Genomic DNA, 27,908 nt, shown 5'->3' on the forward strand with positions numbered 1-27,908 from the left:
TGCCACCCTTTCACTGTCTTTGTAAGAGCCTCCTCCCTTGTAAACCATAAGCTTGGCCTTTTTTCCCCCACCTTGTGTGGGTGGTTGGGAGTTTTCTTTAAAATGTAATGTTGGAAAATCCCAAACAACAGTTTCATAGTACTTCTTTTGTTTGACTTTGGGTGTATCTTTATACAATTATATTTACAGCACTGACCTACAGTATTAAAACATCATGAGTCGGAAATGAGAAAATTGCTGCCAAATAGCAGTGGAGAATTGTTACTAAGAGATTGGGTGGAGAGTCGTGTAAAGTTTATTAATGCTGCAGCTCCAAAATGACTTCGTTCTGTGGCACAAAATACGAGGGAATACATTTCTCAAAGTCCCCTTTCTTACGGCAGCATATGTGGGTAGAAAATTGTGTGTCAAGTTGCAATAAAATACAAAAGAAGTGCACTGCTTGAGTACCCCTCTAGAAATCTGTTGTGCTTTCCCCACGCTATCACCAACCCCTTCCCTCTAGATATGAGAAGAAGTTTGTGCTACAGAAACTATTATGCTGACAACCAGACCTGTGACGGAGAACTTTTGTTCAATATGACCAAGAAGATGTGCTGCTGTTCCTACAACATTGGCCGGGCCTGGAATAAGCCCTGTGAACAGTGTCCCATCCCAAGCACAGGTGAGTTGCACCATTACCAAAAATCTAGGTTGATAAATTACCCATGGACTGTGGGGGAAATGAGTCTCAGCAAGAGAAGAGAAGGGTTCATTGTTTATCTTCCTAAGCAAAAATCCACTCACAAAGGCGAATGTTTAAACTCACAGTTGATTCTGGGCCTTCCGGCTGAAAATTGAGTCACAGAACAGACTTTCTAGCTTGTACACTGGTTCACTCATCAGACTTATAGACTCAGCATATCATAAAAATATAAACATTGTTATTGTTATGGGGTTCACCACGTAGCTAAAAGACTGGAAACGTTACACAAAGCAGTAGGACAGGTAGGTGAGCCATATTCTTATTATTCTTACTTATTTGTAATTGGTCTTGTTCCAAAAAGAATTTAAGGCAGCCCACAAAGATTTGAATGTAAAATAAGGCCTAAGGCAAATGGCGAACAGGGGTAAGTAACTTGGAGCAAGGAGAGAGGCTAATATGCAAAAATCCAAGCTGGGAATTTCTACACACTTGCCAAAGATGAGCAATAAGTTTGGCTCCAAACTTCCTAGCAGTTCGTATAAAAAGGGAGCGCTAATCAAGTCTAAGAGTCTCAATGACTATAAAGCAAACTTAACACCATGCGAAAGCACAACTCTTCTTGAGAGAAATTTTTTCTTATATCCTCATAGAGAAAAATCTCTGTGATGTTATTTGTTTTAAAAAAGTCTAACCCATGTCCTTGGAGTAAAAGAAGTGAATTGGTGCATGGTTCTTATATCAGCCGGTAAATGATGACATCATCATTTAGAGTGAATGAACTGTGATGCAGGTATTGATTAGAACATTCTCTAGTACCTACTCCATTCCCCATAGTGATCTGGAAGATATTAAATCTCTTGTCTGGTGCTGACAATGCAGAAAACACAATATTCTTTTTTAGTGAAATATACCAGTTCATCCGTTGTTTACTCCAGAAATAATATAATCATCGTCACTTAGAATTACCAAGAGTCATCTCCAGTCTGCAAGATGTCTCTAGACCAGGGGTTGGCAAGCTACAGCCCATGGACCAAATCCAGCCCACCACCAATTTTTGTATGGCCCAAAAGCTAAGAATGGTTTTTACATTTTTTAAATGGTTGAAAAATACCAAAAGAATAGTAGGTCATGACCTGAAAAGCATATGAACTTCAAATTTTCATGTCTGTAAATAAAATTACATTAGAACACAGCCATACTAATTTGTTTACTTATTTTCTATGGCAGCTTTCATGGAATGGTTGAGCAATTTTAATAGAAACTGCACAGCCTGCAAAACCTAAAATATTTACTCTTTAGCCCTTTAAGAAAAAAATTGCTAACCCCTACTTTTGACCAATGGTCTTCGAATCTGTTGATTACACATACCTATTAGTAAAAAAGCTGGAGGTTACATGTACTTGGTGCGTGTATTTCATGTAAAACTCCATGTGTATATGTCCATATGTGTGTTTTTTCAGTTAGATTGAAAAATGCATTTATTATTGCATGCATTATTTTCACAAAGTGTTCTATTAGAAAATATGCACAAAAATTTTTGAATTAGATTTTACAAAGAGAAATAGAAGTCTTAGAATTTTTTCTTAATCTCAATGGATCATTATTCTCCCTACAGACAGCCTTGGAAACCCCGAATAAAGACTGTCATTTACTTTCAGAAATACCTGAGTTTTTAAGAACTTAAGTATTTTCTAAATATAAAATGCAAGATTTCTTCTTCATGCTGAATCTTGGCCAAATCGAGTCATGGCCTTTCTTTAGGTATATAGTCTGCACGCGTTTTGGGAGCTCCTGAAGTTTGTCCGGATGACCAGTGTCAGCTGGCACTGTACTCGTTAGAAGCAGGCACTCACATATCAAGGAAATAAAGCACTAGGGAGAGAACATGCTACATTTTGATTAAAACACTTCCAGAAACCTTTTATAATTTTCAGCGGGTTTGACCAGTAGGGCAATGGCCACCTTGAGCTTAGATCGAAGCCATGCTTTATCAGTTAGAGTCGGGATCTGGAATTACGGGACCTCCGAGTTAAAAGGGACTGCAGATGACACTTCATTCATCCTTTATTATCAACTCTGATGAATTCTGGGCGCGCAAGAGGAAGATAGAGGGTCGGGGGAGGGAGAGAGAAAGAACGAGAGAGCTGCACCAAAATCCAGCTCCCCAAATTGAAGTAATGACATAAGCTGGTTGTTTGAACTGAATTAGTCATTAATAGACCTGATGTCAAGCACTTGGCTAGATTTGCTACGGTCTCCCCCGATCTGCTGCGGAAATGGCTTTTGTAAGCATTCCTCAAATCCTAGATCCCTTAATGCGAGTGGAAAGAGGCACTCTTGCCAGTCCCTGGGTTCAGAGCTGAACAACATCCTTCTGGAAACCCAAATTCCTACAGGCAAGCTCATACGAATGCGTGGGCTCTGATGTGGAGACCTCTGCTTCTTCCTCAGTAATACGTCAACATGAGCTCACTTTTCATTCAGTGTTTGCCTTAAGGGCAAGGTTACAACATCTGGGGGAACTTTCAGATTTATTTCTTATTTGAAATTCTTCAAAATACAGATAAATATTTTTGAAGACATTTACGAAGTAAGTTCTTTCAGCCCAGTCATCGCTCTTTGTTGACACTTATTCTCGCCCCTCCTTCCCCATCTTTGTTTAATCATCGCAGATGAATTTGCTACACTTTGTGGAAGTCAAAGGCCGGGCTTCGTCATTGACATTTACACCGGGTTACCTGTTGGTGAGTTACAGTGCCATTGTTGGAATTTTCTGTTTTTGCCTTTGTGTTTAAAGACGGGAAACACACCCTTATTTTCTCAGTTTGGTTTTTTTTTTTTTTTTCCTAGAAGGAAAAAATAGTTACACAATGCCATTTAGCTTTATTGAAACACGGATTCTTAGTCCGAAACAAAGTGCAAACACCCCGCGTAGCTCTGCCTGATTGGCGGCAACAGTTGTGGCTCGTGAGTGAGGGGGCTGGAAACCTTTTCACAAAAGTACAATCCAGCTTAGTTCAACCAACCCTAGGCATCAACAGAGAGAGAGATTCTGGGAGTAGGGCCAGTTGATGTTTGATTTGACTGTAATCCCCAATCTTTCCTTCTGACTCAGACATGAGTTTAATGTGACTTTGCATACCAATCTTTATGTGTAGGTTGTTCACATAAAGCCTTTTTGGGGATCGGTTTTATCTCACATGGAATCTCCTCAGGTCATCTGCTTTGGGAATTGCAGATGTGAAATTTAAAAAAAAAGAAAATCTTTCCAACCGGAGGCCCCGTCCGGTAACTGGAGCAGAGACCACTACAGCGCTAGAGACGCTTGTGCAAGATTCAGAAGTATTGCACAGCGTCCGGCCAACGGAGGCAAGGCCTTTGTGGTTTAAAAGCAAATAACATAAAAGTAGACGGAAAGCTATTGCATTCTCAGACTCTCTCCCCAGTGTGATTTATATGCATCCTTAGATGCCCCTCTTAAGTCTGAGCAGTTGTGTCTAGTAGCAAACATCACCACTTGCTTTGTTCCACCTTATTCTAATAAGTAAACTGAAATCCACATCAGCCTTTCCAATGACCTTGTTTAAGAAAACAAGGGTCTGGTCCAGCAATCAGCCTGGCTCCCTTAGTGCCAAATCCATATGGCTCCACAGTCTAGTCAACGTCCAAAGAAACTTCATGGTTTGGAAGGAAAAGCTGCTAAATGACATTGGCATGAAACACCTGGCCCTCGCTGCTTTGTTTTTCCCCTTCCCAAAACAGATCTTTTCATCTCCCTAGAATCTCTGATCCAAAGATAAGTGGTCTTTAACAGTAATGGTTCTCCATGGACAGATGCAGCATGTCCCCCTCAAGGCCTGCCCTCCAAGGTTGGCAGCAGCAGGCAAAGATTCGAAACAGCATCAACATCATCCACCAGTCGAGCTGGAGACGGCTCAGACATCATGTAGTCCAAATGCATTGCTTTACAGCTGAGGGGACAGAGGCCCAGAGAAGGGAAGAGACTCGGCTGGGGTCACCCAGCTAATTAATAACAGAGCCAGGACCCAAATCCAGTCCTGACTCACAGCTTGCTTTGCCTCAAGCTCTTGAAAGCTGGAAATGTGATAGTTAGCAATATACTTATTGTTACCAAATTCCACCATGACAAAATATTTAGATGACTGAGAAACTTTGTTTTATTTGAGCTTTATACTCTCCTTCTGAAAGGTCTTAAGATTGTTGGCATATAGAACCCATTCGTATGGGGTTAAAACTATAGCAAGTTTATTAATCTTGTCTTAAAATATAAACTTCTCCAAGTTGAGGTTCAAATGAGATCCAGACAGGAAAAGAAAATATAATTTTTAATATATCCTTTTGCTATTTTATGCCTAACAATGGCTAGAAATTTGACCCAGTCTGTTATTGTTAAACTTGATAATACATCACTCATATTTAAAATAAATGAATGTGAATATAATGTTTCATGTTTGAACTAAAAGAACGTCATCTGAATTGTTTTTCTGTTTGCTAATGGTACACAGTTGTGATGTTACTTTGCATAAGCTTTTAAGAACATGAATGACAAATGGGTGAAAAATTCAATCACATAATCACCTGTATTCAAAATAACAATATACACTAAGCTGTTTTTTCCATTAAAGAGATCAGTTTGCCTTCAAACAAAATTAAACCCTTTAGCAAAGGGTCTAAAATAAACCTGCGGTCTGTCAAATGTCTCCTTCAAAGCAGGCTGGCTTTAGAGTGGGATTGTTCTGAGACTGTGGCAGCTCTCACAGGCTCCACATACAACTGTGCCTGTCTTCTGACCACTGAGGCAAACAGAGTACCTTGCAGAGGCTCCCGACTAGAACATGTCAATGGAAGTATCTCAACAGCGTGGTAACAGACCTTTTCCAAACCTAGTGGTTTGGAAAGACCAGAGCTTTACATCCCCTCCCAGCTTCTGAAGTGCTCTGTGAAACTCCAGCGAGGGATGGTGGAGGGGTCCTCCAGGATAACAAGTAATTGGATTATGGTTTTGTGAAACTGTGACGTGGAAAAGCCTGAGGGAGGCAGGATAGCCTGTTAGCAGATTCCTGGTATCAAATCCTGACTCTGCCTCTTCTTAGCTGTGTGGTCTTCGGCAAGTTCCATCCCCTGGCTTGGCCTCAGTTCCATCATCTGCACAGTGCTGATAGTCGGTACCTGGAGACCATCTCATAGAGTGGTTGTGATGATTCAGTGAGTAAATCCAGGTTGAATGGTGACAAATAGGCCAGGTATATAGCAAGTGAGACACTGTTAACACTCCTACTACTATTATCAGAGCAGAGTCAGACAGAGAGTGGACCACCACGCCCATGAGGAGGTGAGACCTGCCCAGAAGGCCACCCTGCCAGTGGCCAGCCCTGCTTTAGCAGCCTGTGTTCTGGCTCTGCTGTCAATCCTACTTTGGTCCTGTCTTAATGCTCACCAATCCAACTTCCAGATACTGGTTTTTAATTTGCCAAATTATAATTGACCCAGACGGCATGCTAGGGACTGGTAAAACAGTGGTGTCACAGCCAGCCCCAGCCCCTGGCCTTAGGAAGCCACAATCTATGGCAACAGTCCTTCCTCAGTGCTGGCCCCACAGTCACCATGGGCCCAGCTTATACTCCCAGACCTAACTTACCCACTTTTCAAAGCCATGTGAAGCAGGAAAGGGGTGTTGAAGGGGAATTTGAAAGATCCAAGTTGTCCATGACCATGGGCTCCTCTGTGCTTCACCAGCTCTCCTTTCCCATGCTAGCCAAACACCACCACACACTTTGGGCAGATAGACCACTTATTCTCAGAGGCCCCTTTATTCTACTCATCTGGTACATAGTGCCCAGTGGGTACCAAAATGGCTCCTACCTGGACAAAGCTGATTTCTTGAAACAAAACCAAAAGACAGACCATACATCTAGATACTAAATCCAGAGTGTCTGAAAAGCCGTTTATTATTTTAATTTGATATTGCTTGATGTTCCCCATTTCCATCACCACCACCCCAACAGACACACCCCCACCCAAACACCCATGCATTTTCTCTTTTTTGGTTTTGGACCTTACGTAAACACTGAGTTAGAAGCTGCCGGCTTTCAGAGCCCATTTATCCTGCACAGAGATCATGCACCATGCCGTCACTCATGCGTGGCTGCTCTCTTTCCAGATATTGATGAATGCCGGGAGATCCCAGGGGTCTGTGAGAATGGAGTGTGTATCAACATGGTTGGCAGCTTCAGATGTGAATGCCCAGTGGGCTTCTTCTATAATGACAAGTTGTTGGTTTGTGAAGGTAAGTGATGTCACTATATCATGTCCAGAAATGAGCCAGCTGACGAGCTGCTTAAAGGCTTGGCCAAATTCACAACATTGGAATTTCAGAAATCCATCAAGCTCTAGCAGGACTGTAGGGCACCATGCAGAACATCATTTTTCATGCAAAAAAAATTCCCTAACTCCCCGTGGAAAAAGCAGGATGTACATTCCCCAGCCTGTTCCCCACCCCCCCACACACACAATGTGTTAGATTTCCCAGCTGATATAGGAAAGCCTTGAGTTCCTGGGTGTGTCACGTAGATTGCTTTTGTTTCACATTGCTTGAAAGTGAGCATGGGTGGTGGGCGGTCATCTTTACTCGCATCTCAGAATTAGTGTTCTCTTCCAAACGGAGCCTGTGCTACTCCCAAGTGAAAACAAGGTTAGTGCAAATATTCCATGCCTGAGAGAATTCCAAATGGCAGGAGCAGCAAATTCGATTTTATATGAAGAATGTTGGCATGCGTGCAAGTGGTACTTTTTTCGTTTCCAAATTACCTCCCCTTGCCATGTGTACGTACTGTGATTCTGTGCATTCCTCACAGCACTTCATATTTTCCCTACATCTGGGGAAGATAGTGTACTTTTACGTTTTAGTAAAAGGGACATTACTGGTTATTAAATATACCATGTGCCCTCGGATAGCTGGAATAATTGTCTATTTAATATTTAAACTTGGGGCCTCTTGCAGAGTTTTTGTTCATGTCAGAAAGGGTTATTACCCCTCAGAGCATGTGTTAGAGCACATGTGTCAACATTTTAATGTTAAAAAACCTTTTTTCCCCCTGAACTAGGGACAACTCACAGACCATGAGTAAAGTTATGGTCCTCAGCACATGCTTGTTAAATTCTCCTCACCAGGCTTTCAGTTACTGTGGCCAAGTGGGCACATGGCCCTGACTCTGCCTGCTGTGGTTGGGGGGGGGGGGCGGGGAATGGGGTAAGAGCCATTCACAGCCTTCCTCGGGAGACAGTCATCTCAGGCCTTGGCCCTGGTGCCTGTGCTTTGGAAGGCCATCAAGGATCAGGTGTCTAGAGAGGAAGCACGAGAGGAAGCGTGATGCAGAAGAAAAGAAAGGAGGCCACAGCAGATGAGCAGATAATCTAACATTGGCTGTCTTCCTCATAGCCAGTCTTCCCCTTTCATACATGCCTAGGATGCCTGCCACCTTCCTGGGGCCTCTTTTGTTCTCTTCCATTTAGAGATCCCAACCTATAGGCGTGGCTCCCCATGACTGCCAAGTCAACCTAGCCCTTGCTATCCACAGAAGATTGAAAACCCACAGCTGTACCAACGGAAGACACTTTGCTGTCGGGGTAACAGTCAGTGGATATTGAGATTACAAAGCACTCCAACTTTTGGGTTCCGTTTCCCAGGTTATCCATCGTCAAGATGAATGTTTCATCCAGGGTCAACTGCTTCCCAGCACACTCTAAGCTCTCGGAATCAGAAAACAAAGGTTGATTTAATACACGCCTCAGTAACCCTGAAATTAGAATGGATTCCAGAAGTGATTTAGGGAACATCCATGCATCTGTTCCTCCCAAGTATGCACATAATCCCAAGCAAGGCATCTGATGCCCCACAGAAGTGCTTGTCCGTGATACCATTTGGCTTCTCCAGAAACGGGCTGCCCTCTATGTTTCTGTACGCTCGTAAGACCGGGGCAGACCTGCTCGGTGAGGTGGTGCTGGTCTTGGGTCCATTGTAACTCAAGGCAGTCAGGCTTCTGCTGTTGCCCAGAGAGGCACACCCCACCCGACGTAGGAAAGAAACTCCCACTAACTAACAGTAGTCCTGAGGTTGCCCCGCCGCAAAAGCGTACACCTGTGAGGCATCAGTTGCTGTATTTGCCGCCCTCTTGTGGGAACGTCTTTGGCTGAGCCCACTTTGTAGAACCCCAGTACTGGTGCCAAGGGCCAGCTTCCATCTGTGTTCTAGGCTGTTCGTTTCTCACTTAGCCGGAGTTAGACTGTTTCGTAGGTGCTGGGGCAGGGAACAGGTATTGTGCCCATGGCATAGCCTGCACTGTGCAGTAACTCTCCCGGGGCCATGAACTTGAACTAGATTAACTACCTGGGTAAAACGAAGATAAGCAAATAACCCCCCGAGTATAGTCAGAGCTCTGAAGCACGCAATACCCATTTGTTCTTTTCTCTGATAGTGAGAGTTGGGTTGTTCTCAGGAGTTTTACGTGCAACCTCTCATACTAAGTTTCCTCGATTCGAGTGCCATGTGGCAGTAATTTCAGCAGGAGCCTCTGCAGCCCTGGGTTCAACACGCTGTCTGTGGATCAGCATCATCTGCGAGCTTACTGGAAATGTAGACTCTCAAGCCATCCCCAGACATGCCGAATCCGAGCCTGCCCCGCAGCAAGATCCCAAGTGACTCACACGTCTCGAGATGCCTTCTTACAGAACCCAGAACCTTCTGGACAAAAGCAACCTGATAGAATCATAAAATCCTGGGGGCTTTGAGCAAAATACGACATTTCCTAGGATATGTAGTCTAGACCATGCCAAGTCCTGGTCCCAGCAGCTGAGTTTCGTGACTTTTTTTTTTTTTTTAAGACTCAGCATCATTAGAGTCCATATGTGGCCATAAACCAAGTACTCGCATTTATGAAAAATGTTAGCAAGGCAGGAAAACTAGAAAATAAGTCTTCAGTGCTCCCTTGTCTGTTCAACAGAAGTGATCAAGATAAGAAAATAGAAATCTAGTTTCTGTGAGAGGCTTTATCACCTTGACCCCCCCCCCCATTCTGTTCTCCTTCTAATGAAATTCTCTTCTGCTTGGAGATATCGACGAGTGTCAGAACGGCCCCGTGTGCCAGCGCAATGCCGAGTGCATCAACACTGCGGGCAGCTTCCGCTGCGACTGCAAGCCCGGCTACCGCTTCACCTCCACGGGCCAGTGCAACGGTGAGTGGCTCCCCGCAGGCTGCCTGGGCCCGCCAGCAGCCGCCCTTGATCACGCTTCACACACCTGCAGGTTTTTTGAGACGGTCAGGTTGAAGAGTACATGAGTTATGGTTTGGACCGCTGAGTTCTAAGAGCTAGACTAGCAAAAAGGAAAATTGTTGAAATGTCTAAACACTTACAGAGGCGATGTTTTCAAAACAAAAACTATATCATGTGCGTACACACATTTCATATTTGCCTATCTCCTGCCCTGCTGCAAAGCCCCCGTCCCACAAATACACACACACATAGTCCCCTGACCAGTATTCAGGGCCAAATAGTTTTTTGGTTTCCTTTTACATAATCCCCCTTAGGGCGGGACGTTGTCCACCTTTCCAGCCACACTCCCCAGTTCTAGACAGTGAACCTCTCCTGAGCGGAGTTAGAATAACCTGCATCAACCAAGCAAAAAGAACCAACAGCACCACTTTCGCTCCTAAACATCTAACAGAACTGAGGGCAGCAAACCTCAACAGCCTTTTATTGGCCATAAGTCACCCGCAGTAAAATGAGAACCTGTCCCCTAGAGGATAGATCATTTCATTGTTCACTTTTGTCATGGATGCGGTAGAAATAAGAAGGATGAGTTAGCGTAAATGAATGGTAAAGTTTTAAGTATCTGATGGCGTCTTCTCGCCAGTGGCACAAAATTAAAACAAGAGTGTTTCAGCCCAGAAGCAAAATTACACCTCAGAATGATTTTCATGTGAGTTTCGAGTAATTATAAATCATTGTACATTTAGCATGGAGGTCAGGAAGAATGTGTTATTTTGCTATGGTTCATTTCCCAAGGAGTTTCCTGGATATTTTATGCATTTGTGAATGAAACAACACAAGGGAACGTGGTCAGATTTTCCTTGGATTTCCTTGCCTACCAGTGATTAAGTGGTAGGAAGCGTACTGTTCTCCGTAGGGTATTTTGCATTGTTTTATTAGACCTTGGTGGGAAGAGGGTGTAATAGCAGAACAAAAACTCACTTTGAGAATCAAGGCTTGTTTTGTTGGGTTTAAAGGAACATGTGCAAGTGTTTAGCATTTTGTCAACAAAGCAGTTGTTATCCGTGTATTAAAAAAACAGGACAGGAAAAGTGGGGACGTCTCTGATATGAGTCACAATACCCTAGTGTAACTTGGCATTTCTACCACTTCCCTGCATTTTGCTCTTAATTTATATTTCTTTGAAACTGGGCAGAATAATTCCAATCAAAATAAGGAATTGCTGATAATGTAGAACGTATCGTTTCACACCATTTCACGCTCAGGCAAGAAGTGGGACGAGCTATTTATACATCAAGACAACACGTCCAACCAGGGCCTGCTGGGGCTTAAGCCCTGCCATATTTTCTTGTAGAACATTAGCACAAATAAAACTCATCCAGCACTAACCAGGGATAAGTACTGTGAGTGAGTGTTGTTTGTAGCCAAAGCTCCCTTTCCCTCATTCACTGGAATCATCAGAAGAAAGGGAATGTACTTGAGTTTTGCAATTATTCAGCCTCTAGGGCTGAAGACCTCACTCTGGAATTATCGTCATTTATATCTTTTAAAATCTGTTAAAATGTCTTCAGTGCTATCCTATGCATGGCATTTTTTCAAGCACACTGCAGAAATTCTCCTCTTGTCCTGTGTTTGAGTTAAAAGGAACCAAAATTTCCTTTCCATCATTGGATTTTTATTTGAATTTATAAGTACATCATTTCAAACCCCAAGTCACAGATGGCCATGTTACCCACATTGTTGAGAGTGAGTAGGTATCTAAGCCCAGGATACTAGTCCGACCCGAGGAGCTGTATATTTAGAGCAAATGCAGCCCCCTTCTGAAATGTCTTGCCCAGCTAAAGGCAAAAGACGTGTTCTTCCCCACGAATTCCTTGTGATCTCTGTCCGATGTGTTTTTTCCCCTAAAACCCTGTTTAAACCTCCTATCTCTCCCAGAGACATAATTTCCTGGGAGCTCAAATCCTAGTGCTCGTAGAAATCTAGTTTTCTGCTCTCCAGATAAAGTGAACGTCACAGTTAAGTTCTCTAAAATTGTAACTTTCTATTTTACCATTAGAACCTCAACGTGCTCCATGTTTCCTTTTCTTAAAACCAACATGAAATGGCAATGTGGGAAAGAAAATTCCTAATTAGAATTTTCCTAATTCCTTCTCTAGGAAGATCCTTAGTGTAGTCCGTTTCCTGGGGGCCCCAGAGATAATACAGACGTAGTGCCTTGCATACTTGGAGACCCAGTACTACCTGAGAGCACCCAAGGTTTGGTCCAACTCTGGTAGGCTCTGAGACACCCTTCCTCAACACCAGCTCCCTTTATAGAGCTTAGCAATGGAACTAAATTCCTTCTGCCTATCCAGTTTGCTCGTTTTAAACCCATTGTCTCCAATGGGAATGATCATAATTTGTTCGATTAACAAGCACTTCTAGATAAGCTAGCAGGAGCCCCTAAGCGGCTGTATCCCAACGTCTCCATTAAGATAATATATTCAGGCTCACTTGAGAGACTTAAATTGTATGGTGATTCATCAAGTCTAATGTGCTGCGTATTGGAAGGAGGTAGTCATAAAAATGGCAGCCCGAGCACATGAAATCGAGGCAGGTCTTCTCTCCTGGCATGAGCACAACTGCTCTGGGCAGCAAAAAGTGCCCATTCCCAGTCGCTGTCTTCTCGGTAGACAAGACAGGCCAACAGCAAGTTTGGATTATTCAGACAGAGGTAGGGTAATTGCTGTGTTTTACAGAATCCATACTCAAGTTGGCATTCTGCTGTTGGCTCTCTTTTATGACAGTAGGAAAACAAGGATGTTACAGTGCTCTTCGGATGACATGTGTCCTAAACATAGAGTCTTCAGAGCTTTAAAAAAAATTAAATGAGAGACGTAAGTAGGCATGTAATTATGTCATTTGTAGATTCATCTAATAAATTCTGCCCCTCGGATCATCAGATTTCAGGAGAGCAACAATTCAGTTGATGATAAATATAATTTAGAGCTTCAAGACTGGCATAGGCAAGATGACAGGGCTTTCCTCTGAATGAATATGAATAAAAAGGAACATCATTACAATTGTCAAGGGCTAAAAGGAGCCATAAAGACTTGGGTGAGATGGAACAGAAGGTTATAGGAGTAAGACAAAACAATAAAGTGAAACTTGAACAGGGACAGTGTGGGTTGTCCATCAGGAAAACCTATCTTAGCAATGGGATTTGTTTGACTTTGATATAAATTTCCAAAGGAAGCCATGAAGGGTCCTTGACTTGAGGCACCGAATCTTGACTAGACAAAATACTTAACTCATTCCACAGTCTATGGTATTGCTGAGACACGTAATCAAACGGATTATCTCCCAGCATGGATTCTTCTTCCCCTTTCTACTTCTAAATTTTCTCACCTTTCAGAACATTTTTTTCATCCCTTCATGAATTGTTAACGTACTCTGAATGTGCCCAGTAAACGAGAGTACGTTTTAACTAATGTTGAGGTAAAAATAAATACAATGCCAGTGTCTGTTCCACCGGCTTGGTTTAGGGCTAGGATCAGTCCCTAGCATGATACCTAGAAGTAAGTTATTTAATGCAGTATCGTCTCTTAAACTCTACCTAAGATACTTAATGATGCTTTTTATCCACAGATCGCAATGAATGTCAAGAAATCCCCAATATTTGCAGCCATGGACAGTGTATTGACACAGTTGGAAGTTTTTATTGCCTTTGCCACACTGGTTTTAAAACAAATGCTGATCAAACCATGTGTTTGGGTGAGTGTGTGATTATTGTTTTATTTTTAACTCATAGCCTATTGAGAAATTCATTTGCATCTAAACACATAGAAAAGTTAACACTAAACCTCCAGTATTAGTTTTGCTGTTTGTAAAATACAAACACAAGCAGACTGTCGCATTAACATCCTCTGGTATTTCGTCTGTGGCGATCTGAACCTAATAAAGCTCTTCCTTGATACTCATTTGGCTGTGAGGTCAGAAAAACTTTTGACTAAGGGAAAAACAGAAAAATGTTAAGACAAAAAATATTTTTTATTGTTAATAGCCTATTATTTTATGAAGTCAGAAAAACTTTTTTTTTTTAAAGATTTTATTTATTTATTCGACAGAGAGACAGCCAGCGAGAGCGGGAACACAAGCAGGGGGAGTGGGAGAGGAAGAAGCAGGCTCATAGCAGAAGAGCCTGATGTGGGGCTCGATCCCACAACGCCGGGATCATGCCCTGAGCCGAAGGCAGACGCTTAACCGCTGTGCCACCCAGGCGCCCCAGAAAAACTTTTGACTAAGGGAAAAACAGAAAAATGTTAAGACAAAAAATACTTTTTATTAATGTTAATAGCCTATTATTTTACGAAGCCTATTTTACAAAGTTTGCCTTATTGGAATACAGTGCAGCTTTTGAGTGTTTGAGCATTTTTTGAGAAGCGTCTATAGTTTGTACCAGATCTTCAAAGGCAAATTTATGGATCCCACAAAAGCAAAAAACACCCACCTTTTTCTAGGGAAAAAGAGCTCAAGACTTTAAATCTCTTCCCCCTTGCGTTCAGTACTAAATCAGCATGCTGATTTAGAATAAATACCAAATACTAATCAATCATTTTCTCTCTTTTCCTCCTTCCTTTTTCTGTTTTCAAGCAACATCCATTAAGTCTTTTGGGGACTTCATGAACATGATTCAGTTTCACAGCCGGAAAAAGAAGAATCAATAGAGTAATGTTTTAAGAGCTTAGCTTTCACTGTAATTGGGTTCATCCATTAGGGAATATTCTTATAGAGTTTTGTCTTCTTCGGAACAGATAGCAGGTTTTAAATTAAAGGAGTACCATCGGCCCTCCCTGTTCCTGGGAAACTTACCCCTGCATAGCAATGGCACCCTGCGTAACAGTCTTTTTTCCTCTTCCATCTGGATTATCTGGAACCCTCTACCAAAGAGCCTGCCCTACAGAAGAATTTCACTAGCTTGGCTAAAAAATGAATCAAAGCAGCAGCTCTTGATTGCTGGCAGTGTGACTCATCTGAATGCGGTCTTCAACCACAGACACACACATTGGATCACCTCGGGGTCAGCAATAGCTTTCTGATTTAGGATCACAGATAACTTGTCTTCATGTCCAAAATTTGCAAGGAAAGGAAATCCTAAGTCTAAACACTGTGTTTTGCTAACCCGAGGTGTTGTCTTTCACTCCCAGCATCTCCCTCGCTGTGCCCTCACCCTCCTCGTTCTGCCTCAGTCCCTCAAACCAGCAAGAGCAACTTTCTTTCATTTTAATTTTTTATTTCCTTCTTAATATAATGTACACCTGCCCTATAAGAAAGATGTCAGTTGCTGTGGCGCAATGCAAAGACGAAAAAGATGCCAAAATAGCTTTACAAAATAGTCAAAGAAGTCATAGACCAATAAAAAGACAATAACTCAAGAGTGTATCAGGAGAGCCCAACTCAGTGCCGTCACTTTGGGACAGTTTAGAAGGGTGAGATAAGTCACCAGTAGTGGGAGTAGTCATGGGCTTTTAGGGGTGGACTGGGAAGAAGGAAGAGATGTCAAAAATATCAGGTGAGTTAGAAACCTAATTTATTTTGTTGCTGATTTCAGGGTAATATCAGGTGACTCACTGCTTCTTGGTAAACTGGAGTGAGAATCTGAAAGGCTGCAGTTTGCCAAAGGTGGCAGCAAATCAAGACCCAGATGCGCCCAGAATTTTCCATTTCCAAGTGAAAATATTTGAGAAAAGTGGCAAGGGTGGAGAATTCTAGAAGTAAATAGAGTAAAATACTTCTTGTCCAGTTCTCATGTCCTTAGCTTGCCTCCTTCCACATGCCAACCGAGGAAACGGTTTATTCCCAGGGTTCAGATCCTTGGCTCTTCCCGATGGCTCACAGGGAGCTGCCACTGATCAAGATGTTCTTAGCCTACGCCGGACGCACTGTGAACCCCACAAGGCCCTTAACCCCCAGGTAACCACTCACCTCTTCTTCTGCTAATGGCCATGTTTCTCTCTGCCCATTGTTCCCACTAGACATAAATGAGTGTGAGCGAGACGCCTGTGGGAATGGAACTTGCCGCAACACGATCGGGTCCTTCAACTGCCGCTGCAACCACGGCTTCATCCTTTCCCACAACAACGACTGCATAGGTGCGTATGCAAACCGGCGGGCACCGAAGGAAGGCCGTTTCATGTGCGTTTTTTGCAAATAGCAGCCTCTCCGGGGTGCCAGCCGGTTTTCTTAAATATATGCCCTCTAATGCCCAACACTTGGTTAAAGGAGTTGTCAAATATAATGTCCTAAGTAAATGTCAAAGAGAGTAACTACAGCCATGACTTTTATTAAAATCCCTCATTAGCAGCAATAATTTTTATATGTACCATACTGTGAATTCAATACATTTTTAAATGAATTGATGACGTCTTACAACGTACAAAAGTGATTCTTTGTATAGAAATTGCATAATTCAGGACTAATGTGGACTGACTTGTCTCAATGTTTTACTATAGCCTCTCTTAAAAGAAGTCAATTATTGAATCTATAAAATCCTCACTATAAAACATGCTATGTTATTTATAAGTGAGATTAATGATCCAAATTGTTTATCATGCTAGAGGCTAATTTTATATACTTCTGATTACGAGAATACTTAATAAAACCCTCAGCCATATTGTGTATTAGGAATTCAGTTTTAGCTTTTAAAAATGAAACATAAAGGAAGATCAGGGTGAAACTCACATAAAGTTCTAATATAGATCACCAATCTCTAATTAATAGAATAGTGTAATCTTGTTAGGTCTTGATAGGTAAGTGTATTGCCAGGTGTATTGTTACAAACTAGATCCTTATTGGAATTTTCAATGCTTGGCTGAGCCAGCAAAGGCCACTGAAATTAAGAATAAGTATTTTTCCCTTTAAAGGTTTTGATCATTGCTGGAATTATGACATTTTCTTTGGAATATATCAAAGGATATTTTTTTGGCAGATGTTGATGAATGTGCAACTGGCAATGGGAACCTTTGCAGAAATGGCCAATGCATCAATACGGTGGGGTCCTTCCAGTGTCAGTGCAATGAAGGCTATGAGGTGGCCCCAGATGGCAGGACCTGTGTGGGTAAGTGCTACCTCTGAGAGGTCCTCCAAACAGGGCTCTCAGAGGTGAGACAATCCTGGAGTCCCTGTCACCTTCTGTCTTTCAGAGCCTGGAAGGAAAGAGATCAGAGTAGAATTACACTAATCCTACCTGCAGACTCTGTGTGTGTGTGTGTGTGTGTGTGTGTGTGTGTGTGTGTGTGTGTAAAATAACACACTTCTCTGTTACGTTTTAAAGTTAAGTTATTGTATTTGCAGGGAACAGTTAAATTGTTAAATTTAACAGAAAGTTAAATTGTTCCAGAAGCAACTGTAATTTGTTTCCTTATATATATTTTTTTCTTTAAAATAGCTTTGTGGAAAGTTCTTATACAATCTTTTGGGTGCCCTTAAAAATCTTCATTCCCATTGACTTTTCACATGCTACACTTTTCTGGAAATATTTAATTCGGGATAGATCACATAAAATATGGTTGTTCTGCACACTTCTTAAAGCTGATAAAGCTTCTTTTTATTGACTCATTAATTTTTCTCTATGGTAGTTTCATGTATTTCTTTGATTTGATTCCAGCTTCTTGAAATTTTAATTGCTTGAGGGAAATCACGCCAATGGGAACCTCTTCTTTTTCCCTTTTCTTTGCAGATATCAACGAATGTCTTCTAGAACCTGGAAAATGTGCACCAGGCACCTGTCAAAACTTGGATGGGTCCTACAGATGCATTTGTCCACCTGGATACAGTCTACAGAATGACAAGTGCGAAGGTAGGAGGAAGAGGACTATCAGTGTTTAGAAGCCAGCAGCATTTGTTCCTGCACTGGCATTCTCAAAGTCATGTGATGGTGTGCCGGTGTCTCCATTTTGGAATACTTTATCAGAAACAAATCCAAGAGCAGAGGGTCTGACTTAACGTTCTCGCACTCAGATGATGAGACAAGAACATCCAGTTCTCATGCTAATATCTGATGACACTGCTTTGCTCTGTGCATATGGGTGGTCATATGACCCTGACTTTCTTCCAATGTCCTTTTATGCAACTTGTAAAAAATCCTGGATTACATGTTTTTAAGTGCCAATAGGTTGCAACTAAAAATAGCTTCCTGAGTCCAGCTCAAATCTTTAAGTGACCACATTCAAGGTTGGATGAATGTGGCTATATAATTTGTCCATGTTGTTTTGACCTATAGAGCAGTGAAAATGTGTTACTACAAATAAATTCTCAGCAAATTTTATAGTACTGCATTCCCCAGTACATATGTCATTGAATTAAATGGAAGACATTAATTGCCAGAACTTTATAAATAACTAGGCTGAAAGGATTTTTAAGACGTCACCAAGTCATGCTCCCACGTTCAAATAGGTTTGTATCTAATCCATAATGAGTAAGAATCTTCTCCACTTTTAATACCATGGAGAAAGTGACAATATTCTAAATGGAAACGGTTTATCAAAATTAGGCCTAAATGCAAATTATTCTAAGTGTTATTTTACTTTTACTAAAGATCAACTTTATTTACTCCATGAGTAATGCAAAATTCCCCTAAGGTGAACAGAATGGAAATGTATAGACAGAAAAACGACTTCCCGAATACTGAATAATGTGCCCATTCCACCATCCTTGTCCGCATCCTTACGAAGTCATCACCTATAGGTTAATTCCTACCATAAGAGAAAGAAGCCTAAAGACAATGATAAAAACAACAACAAAAAGAAATACTTCAGCAGTTTTACAAAAGTTGGCTTTTCTCTTAAGAAAAGATTGGATGTGGGAGCGGAGGGCACGTGGGAATGGAGCCAGTCATTCAGCGGCAGCAGCTCCGATGCATGAACACGCCACAAGCAACGTATAAAGGCAACGTACTGACATCAGAGTGATGAAGAGACTGGTTTTGTCCGAAACAGGAAGATAATCGCTTTGAGTTGCACATTTCGAGAATACCTATTGTGTGGTATTTACAATATTAAATCAAGATAATGGAATTAATTTCCTAATTTCCTCTTAGTTGGACCTTGTGGGAGGGAACTCATATAATACGAATACATCTTGAGGTAGGTAGAACTCTTTTCAGAAATGCAAAGATAAAGAGCCCCATGATATAAGAGATACATGTCTTGTTGGGAAAAAAAAAAGGTATTTCCATAAAAATAGCATGGCTCAGAGTTAAGACTTACCTTTTTTTTAACTACAAATTCCTGCTGAAAATCAGGGGAAAAGATAGATAAGTCTGTTGGGAAGAGTGGCCACACTTTTCCCATACGTAGGGTAATCATGTAATTTATTGACCAAACCAAGACAGTTTTAAGGAGGGCGGTATTAGCAATGAGGCCAGGACAACAAGCGTGAGCAAGGACTCTCCTAGGAAAACGAGGGCATAAGGTTACCCAAGCCATCACACTTCACTGTAGACCACCTTAAATCAGCCCTTCCTAGGGTTACGGTATATTAATATGCTAAAGGAAACATCACAATTATAAGTGTATCAAATTCCTATTATCTATATGATGAAAGAAAAACTAGCCTGTACAAGAAAGACATTTTTGTGTCTTGGGAAAAATTAACCTGCAAATGAGAGTTAGGAACCCTGTCTTCTTTTTTTTTATTTTTTTATTTTTATTTTATTTTTTTTATTTTAATAATGATTTTTTATTATATTATGTTAGTCACCATACAGTACATCCCCGGTTTTCGATGTAAGGCTCGATGATTCATTAGTTGTGTATAACACCCAGTGCACCATGCAATACGTGCCCTCCTTACTACCCATCACCGGTCTATCCCATTCCCCCACCCCCCTCCCCTCTGAGGCCCTCAGTTTGTTTCTCAGAGTCCATAGTCTCTCATGTTTCATTCCCCCTTCTGATTACCCCCCCTTTCTTTATCCCTTTCTTCCCCTACTGATCATCCTAGTTCTTATGTTCCATAGATGAGAGAAATCATATGATAGTTGTCTTTCTCTGCTTGACTTATTTCACTTAGCATTATCTCCTCCAGTGCCGTCCATGTTGTAGCAAATGTTGAGAACTCGTTCTTTCTGATAGCTGAGTAATATTCCATTGTATATATGGACCACAACTTCTTAATCCAGTCATCTGTTGCAAGGAACCCTGTCTTCTGTGATATCTTTAGTTTACGCTGCACAAGATTATTTTCATGAGTGCTATTATTCTTGTAAAATTCATAGTTTTAGGGCTATAGCACAGGGTGTTGGGGAAAACACTGCAGATGGACGGAGGGGAATAAATTTTTGGTTCAAAGGCCTAGATCTCTCACTAGCTTATTGTCAACACAATTAAAATTTCAAGGTTGTGCTTTCTATGCAGTGGTGAAGTCGGACCCTGGAGTTTCTTGTTCCTTTCCTAGCTTAGGGTGGTAGAAAATTACTCTATCTTTTCTAATTAGCCAGGCAACAGAATCTGGGTAAGAGATGTTTCTCATTGCATCCCTTAGAAGGCACTTGCAGATTCCATTTTCACAACAAGAATTTTCAAGTTTAATTTTTAAAAAGATATCACAGCCTAGAGATCCACTCACAGCATGATGATACAGGAAAAGTCTTCATTATTGGAAGAGTTTTGAAACTCACTTGCACTTTGTGCTTCCACACTTTGCATTTGGTATCTGATGGTGTCTCCATTGTGTTTTGACTTTGACACATGTAATTCTTTCAGATATTGATGAGTGTGTTGAAGAGCCAGAAATCTGTGCCCTGGGCACATGCAGTAACACTGAAGGCAGCTTCAAATGTCTGTGTCCAGATGGGTTCTCCTTGTCGTCCACTGGAAGAAGGTGCCAAGGTAAGTGCCTTTGAACAAGGCTTTAGACTTTCATTACTCTGTGTTTATTTGTTGTGGTTTCGTTTTCTTAAACATGGCAAAGCTTTGATTCTTTGTGAAAGAGAAGATGGAGAGTTTTCATTCACCCAGAGGTCTAATGATTACCATATGTCAGAAAGTTCATTTTTACTTTTAAGGTTGAAAACTCATCCATCAAGTTCTGGTTGCTTGTATAACAACTACCCTGGCACTTCGCCTAGCTCTCCCTCTAAGAACACAGATGCTGATAGGTCAGTGGGGGATCAGCCATGAGCCACTGAATTCTGCGAAGCCTTGGGGGAAGTTCGGCTCCCTGGTCTCTGCCTCTGAAGAGGTAATTCGGTATAAATGTGGACCAAAATCTAGGCTCTCAGTCAGAAAAATGCAGATTAATCCATATGCTTCCAGGTTATAGTGCCCAGCCCTCACGTCACAAATTTTCTAAGAAAACAGAAAAATAAATTTGACCTGGACGCTTGCTGGGACATATTCTGTTTTTCAGGACTAATACTTGTGAACTTAAAAAACAAAAAAAAAAGGGAGCCTGAACTTAATCCTAACTCAGTATATTATATCCCAGAAAACTGTTTAGATTTTAGTAAACAATGCACTGGTGGGTGGCTATCCATTTATACATACTAGTTTAATGAATTTAGAACAAAAAAACCCCCACAAACACACATATTTCTCCCCTCTCCCTCTGTGTTCCGTTGTTGTTTGTCATTTTATTGTGCAGGTTTTTTTCTTGGTTATTTTGTTTTGGTTTAGTTTGGTTTGGTTCCGTGTACTAAATAAGAGGCAATGGATAGCATTTCGAATCCCCAAAATTGGGTTTTGGGGTCTCAGCTCTGCCATCTGTAGCCTAGGGCAAGTCATTTGATCTTTTGGAAGTTCAATTTCTTCATTTTAAACAACCATAATAATACCTGCCCAACCAATCATATTGACTAGGTAACAAAGCTTTGTTAGTTTCTCAGTTACTCTTGTTATTCTATTGATTGACTGTTGCCTTCCTTTCAACTGCCCCTTTTGTTACCCAACATTAGAAGTGTGAAGGGGGAGTTGAGAATTCTCTGGTTGGTCTGATCTCGTAGGTTGGTCGCTGTCAGAAGCCCATGTGGATTTCAGGCTTGCGGATGGGGTGGTTCTTGATTCAAGCAGATGGTCTGTTATGGTACCGACCAAGCCAGATACATTCTAAGTCCTACTCCCTTGTTTTTGTGTGCCTTTGGCTTGGCCCACGTTCGGAAAGAAAGCAGTGAGAAACCAGGTGTGAATCTGCCGATGTGGCAGGCCAGAGGAGACTCATAGGCTATTAATTCAATTTGCACTGGCCTGTCACAGGGCAAGCTAGCGCTGCAGGAAGGGTCAGCCCAGCGGTGAGCGGCCTTGCCACATGCTCAGCTCCAAGAGGCAGAGCCAGAATTGAGGAATGCGAGCAGGGAAAGTGACTTTTGTAGTTCTGGTGAAATTTCAAAGGTCATTAAGGGCTCTTTGCAGATGGACTGGTAAACAGGCATCCTAGTGAGTCCTAGTTAAAGTGTGTGGGCAAGCACAGCTCTCTTTCCCATTGTGAGCACCTTTGACTAAAAACCAAATCTAGAGAATCACCACAAGCAAATGTAAATCCCCCAGAGGGCACAAATTTTCCCGAAGCCAGGGAATGAAAAGCTAGGTTTTACTTATAAGATGACAAATTAGGAGTCAGGCTTCTACTGCCCATGAAATGAGAAAATTCCACAGACCCACAGATAATGTTTTTGAAGGAACAGTTTTGTGATAAGACTCAGGTGAACAGATCTGGGTACCTGCAGGCCACAGATATAAATGGGCCACTCCCACTTACAAAATTCAGTGAAGGGAATTTGTCACTTCGGCTCACTGTAAACTTCATGTGTTTGAGCCCGTGTAATGGCTAGATTTTTTTCTTTTTCAGGAAGCAGGAGGGTAGAGTGGTAGTGGGGAGACAAGGCTGGTTTATGGAACGATTGATGATAGAAGGAAAAGAGAATGTATCTAGATTTAAAAGAAACATAAGCTTGAAGACAACAGAGACAATTGAATTTTAACATATTTGTTGAGACATTTTTTGTGAGTAGTCACTAAATTATACCTTAAGATATAAATAATATAAATAATAAACAGAACATTGTATGTGAAAATAAACTTGAAGAATAAAGCAAATCAAAGAGTGTCCTTCAAGAAACTATAATCTGTTAAATCTTAAAACTTCTCAGCAAAGCAAGTATTTGGATGGCAGACATGCCACAGGACAACACTTGACTTTCAGAAGAGTAGTTCACTGAAAGGTACCTGTTAGGTCCTAGCTGTCACAGGTGTGGAAGGAGAGTAAGAACTAGCAAGAAAATGTATCTGGAAGAGTTGGCTGAAGAAGGTGAACAAATTCGTTGGGGAGAAGGCCAACTGAATTTGACTTACTAGAGCCTGGTAAATAGGAGTGAGTGATTGACTGTTATTTTTACTTTAATGCATGAAAATTTTTCTTCTGTGATCTTTGGCAAGTCCGTTATTCTTGCATTGTCTCCTGTGTCATGGAATAAGAGCTCTGAAATTGTCTTAGCAGAAATGCATCGGTGGCTGTAATCATATGTCATAATATGCCACCTTGGGTTGAGAAACAGTGACAGGAGAGAGCATACCTGCTCATAAAGAAAAAAAAGGGGAATTGCACAAAATTTCCTTAAAACCTGCAGATTTTAGCCTCTGCGTAACTAGAGAGGAGTCTGCAATGCTTTGGATGTCAAATTTGAGGGAGAACACTCCAGGCTTTTGGAGGAGCTCAGTTTTTTACAGCCACCCAGTTTGCTCTATAAGAAATGGAAGAGTCCATTTCCAAAATTATGTCAAGCAATGTTGGACAATTTTGAAGCAACTAGATCCCATCTTCCATGTTGTCCCCCCCCCCCAAAATAATTGCTATTAAAGAAATACATCCTTTCAAAGAAAGGTTATCCTGCCTCCTATCCACCCATCTCCCTGTCCTCCTCTTTCCTTCCCTCTCTCTGTTGAGCTAAACAGCCTTCTGTAGCTTGCCTTCGTGTGTGTGTGTGCACGCACGCTCACACACACGCACGTGTAAAATCTACAGAAAGCATCACGTGCATTTCATAGACGGCAACTACATCAGTAGCTGCTTCAGCGAATGACCATTATTGTCGTATTTTTGCCAGCCCACAAAACTGCCACATCTTTATTTACTCTATGCCTGGAATCAGGGGTTTGATTTTGGTTTCCGGCCTTAGGGGACCCAGAATAAACAACACAGTGTGATGGCACAGTAAGTACCAGGACTGGGGGGTCTACCTTAACCTAGTACACTCACTAAATGCCATCCCAAACACATAAACACAGCTGTCAATGCAGGGTCCTGTGATGATTCCACTTCTGCATGTCCCCACCCTGAAGTCACTGTTGATGTCAGTTCTGAAATAGGATAGTGTTGGATTTTGTTATTCACCTCAGGTTATTTTGGAAAATTGGCTGAAATGAGAAATAAAGTGAAAGCCACGTAGATGTATCCATCAGATCTTACTACGAAAGTCACCTACAACTTTAAAGATCTAGCCCAATTTCTGTCATAATCACTTATGTTACGGAGCCTTCGTATTATAATGAAAAAGGAGTATGTTTGACAGGATAGGTTGTTTCTTATTCACTGTTACGCAGTAATGATGTAGGAGGAAAGCATCTAAAGGGTCTCCTGGATTTATGCTGCAGATTTGCGAATGAGCTACTGTTATGCAAAGTTTGAAGGAGGAAAGTGTTCATCACCGAAATCCAGAAATCACTCCAAACAGGAATGCTGCTGTGCCTTGAAGGGAGAAGGTTGGGGTGATCCCTGTGAGCTGTGCCCCACTGAGCCTGATGGTAGGTCCACCGTCTGCATTTCTCTTTGGGCCCTTCATAGGGCGGCCTGGCTATGAAATATGAAAGATTGTACGTAGGCCTTCAGGAAAGATAAGACAATTTAATTTAATTGTAAGTCTACCTAAAATATTCATTAAGATGATTTTAACTCAGAAGCTGGGTAGTTATTTTCTTCTGAAATGTGCTATGAATCGGGGCTACCTAAGTAGTCGGCACCCCAGCTCTGGGAGCCTTGTTCACTTTCCCTGGTACCGGGGCTTTTCTCGTTCATTGTTTCCTGATATGTGCAGTGTGTGGCAATCTGGCTACCACGCGTTGTGTGGGAAGATGCCCGTAGCTAACTGCCATCGGTCTGTCTACTAACAAGTGCTCATCTCTACCGCAGAGGCCTTCCGCCAGATCTGTCCCTATGGAAGTGGCATCATTGTGGGGCCTGATGATTCAGCAGTTGGTAAGTGACCTGTGCTGGATTCTCAGCATTGCTTCATATTCGTATCCAGCCTCTTCCCTGCCCTTTCTCCAGCTGTTCTTCCTTTTTTTTAAAAAAGATTTATTTATTTGAGAGAGAGAGAGCATGAGCAGGAGGAGAGGTAGAGGGAGAAGGAGAAAGGAATCTCCAGCGGACTCCCTGCTGAGCGCAAAGCCTGACACAGGGCTTGATCTCACGGTCCTAAGATCATGACCTGAGCCAAAATCAAGAGCTGGGTGCTCAACCACCTGAGCACCCAGGTGCCCCTCCAGCTGTTCTTAGTTCTGCACATTTATCTTGTAAAATAAAGCTCTACTTTTCAATTAGATACCAATTGTATTATTGTATGGTAATATTGTATTATAATATTAGATATTTCATTGATTAGATGCTGAAACACCTTTGTGTTTAAAAAAAAAGTACCTTGTTATTCATTATTTTTTTTTCTCCTTTGCACAAGATATGGATGAGTGCAAAGAACCCGATGTCTGTAAACATGGGCAGTGCATCAATACGGATGGCTCCTACCGCTGCGAGTGTCCCTTTGGCTACATTCTGGAAGGGAATGAATGCGTAGGTGAGTAACAGATCGGTTTCTTCCATAGGGATTTTCCAAATTAGAAATTAGGCCATAGAGCATTCACACTAGGAAGTGTAAGTATCAGGATTGGGACAGAAGTAAGTTTCGTGCATTCATTCATGCATCATTCATCTCAGTACTAGTTGAACACCCCATGTCCCAGGCTATTGGGGAAGACACTGGACACATCTGAAGACATGGTGGAAAGGAAAACATTATCATGTATTTTTTAAATTTTTTAAAAAATTAATGGTCATAATTTTATTCTTTCAATATGTAAAATACAACATTTATCCAGATTTTATTACATTTAGTAATGTGAAAGGCTATGTACACAGTGTAAACTCCACTTGTTTTTGCTCTCTCATTAAAATTTCGAAGAATGGCTGTACCTGACCTTTGACCTCTCCATCCATACTAACACAAAACTGAATGCAAGTATTATGTCTGTTCCTCTAAAATTTCACCCACAACTATGACCATGAAGCGTAAGCAAGTTCCTTAGTCTTCCTAGGCCTCAGGATGTCATATTACGCAAACAGACCAGCTTATTCCTAATTACCTTGCAGCTCTAAAAATCAATGCTACTGTGATTTTTATGAACTCAAAAGAGATGTAATATTCTGGACAGTGAAATGCAACTTCATAGCAGAACAAAAGCAAAGCTGTCGATGTTTTCTCTCCAGACTCTTCAGTTAGTGCTCCTGTGTGGGTGCTAAATGAGCCTGCTCGCCCAGTCTCTCCACCACAGCCTCTCGCCTTCACTGTTGGACGCAGAACCCAACAGAAGATGTAGCCCTGGAGATAGTCCATTACTATTCCGTGTCCTACAGAACTAAGATAACAATGTTATTTCTCAAAAGTTTCCTTTTCCCAAAGGAAGATACTCTCCCCCCAAGAGATGTTATTGGAAGAACAGTCAGGATTCTAGGTGGCTGGGTTGGGAACATAGGTATTTTTTAGACCTCCTTGGTAAGACTTGTTCTCTCTCCACGGTTGTTTACAGAGATCATACCCTAAACATATTTCTTTCTAGCTTTTCTTCTGCCTAATGTAAACCATCTGGTTTCAACAGAATCAACAACAACAAAAAAATCTTCTTGAATCTTGATTTTATCCAGTGTATTAATTTTGCTTAACCTCTGGTCTCTCGTTTTGTGTAAGCTTTGTCTTCTATTTTATATCTGGCAAAAATCCATCATGTTTAAGACTTCTTGGAGAATGATGTAATGTAAGGCCAGACCGGAGATGTATTTCCAGCTTTATGTAAGTGAAAACTTTTGACTCGTGAGAACAGCCTTGTTTTAACCCTTGGAGCATCTATTTCCGGTCGATTTAGCTCTTCGTACATAATACGGGAGGCGGGAGAAGCTCAGGAGAAAAGCACCAGGAGGGCTGGAAGCCCAGATACTGTCACTGTTAGTGCCACTGCCACTTAGCAGGTCAAATTTCACAGCTGTAAATCCGTGGAGATAAGACACGTGCACTCCTTTCTTGTAAAGGCAGACCGAGGATAAGACAAGATGCCACAGATCGAAGTACCCCAATAAAGTAAGAGGGGTTATTTGAGTCCAAGCCCATTTTTGTCTTCATTCATCATGTTTTCAATGCACTCTTGGTCACTTGCAGATACTGATGAATGTTCTGTGGGCAATCCTTGTGGAAATGGAACCTGCAAGAATGTGATTGGAGGTTTTGAATGTACCTGTGAGGAGGGATTTGAGCCTGGTCCAATGATGACTTGTGAAGGTAAGCCTCTTTGCAGAATTACATGTTCTGATCATGGAGACAGTAGTTGGCTGATTATAGTTCTTGATATTAAATACCGCTCAGGGTGTACAGAATAAAGAAACATGTAGGCCTCATGGCCCATACCATCATTCTCTTGGTTCATGGCACAAATTACGCTGTATAATATGCAGATTTCTTGTTGGCGTCTCCCCACTACAAGTATTTAGACGCAACTCCCGTCTTGTTTGCTACCTCCTTTCTTCTTTTCCATTTTCTCCTTCTTTCTCTTTCTTCATCTCCCATGCTCCCTCTCTTTTTCTTTTTTCTACTCATAGAAACACCTGCACAGTGACATAACCACCAACATCCTATAGCCAT

General features: G+C 41.6%; 1 protein-coding gene across 1 annotated transcript in view; it reads left to right on the forward strand.

Moving 5' to 3' along the window:
- Positions 1–27,908, forward strand: part of FBN1 (fibrillin 1) — a 225,136-nt gene that overhangs the window by 174,490 nt on the left and 22,738 nt on the right. The window contains exons 41-53 of the mRNA XM_008705933.2: positions 506–664; positions 3,358–3,429; positions 6,867–6,992; positions 9,815–9,937; positions 13,604–13,729; positions 15,991–16,107; positions 16,944–17,072; positions 17,694–17,813; positions 20,719–20,844; positions 24,601–24,750; positions 25,136–25,201; positions 25,680–25,796; positions 27,429–27,548. Coding sequence (XP_008704155.2) covers positions 506–664; positions 3,358–3,429; positions 6,867–6,992; positions 9,815–9,937; positions 13,604–13,729; positions 15,991–16,107; positions 16,944–17,072; positions 17,694–17,813; positions 20,719–20,844; positions 24,601–24,750; positions 25,136–25,201; positions 25,680–25,796; positions 27,429–27,548 — 1,551 coding nt within the window. The remainder of the gene's footprint in view (positions 1–505; positions 665–3,357; positions 3,430–6,866; positions 6,993–9,814; positions 9,938–13,603; positions 13,730–15,990; positions 16,108–16,943; positions 17,073–17,693; positions 17,814–20,718; positions 20,845–24,600; positions 24,751–25,135; positions 25,202–25,679; positions 25,797–27,428; positions 27,549–27,908) is intronic.

This window comes from Ursus maritimus, unplaced genomic scaffold (assembly GCF_017311325.1).
Source record: "Ursus maritimus isolate PB19 unplaced genomic scaffold, ASM1731132v1 scaffold_35, whole genome shotgun sequence".
In the NCBI taxonomy this organism is placed as follows: Eukaryota; Metazoa; Chordata; class Mammalia; order Carnivora; family Ursidae; genus Ursus; species Ursus maritimus.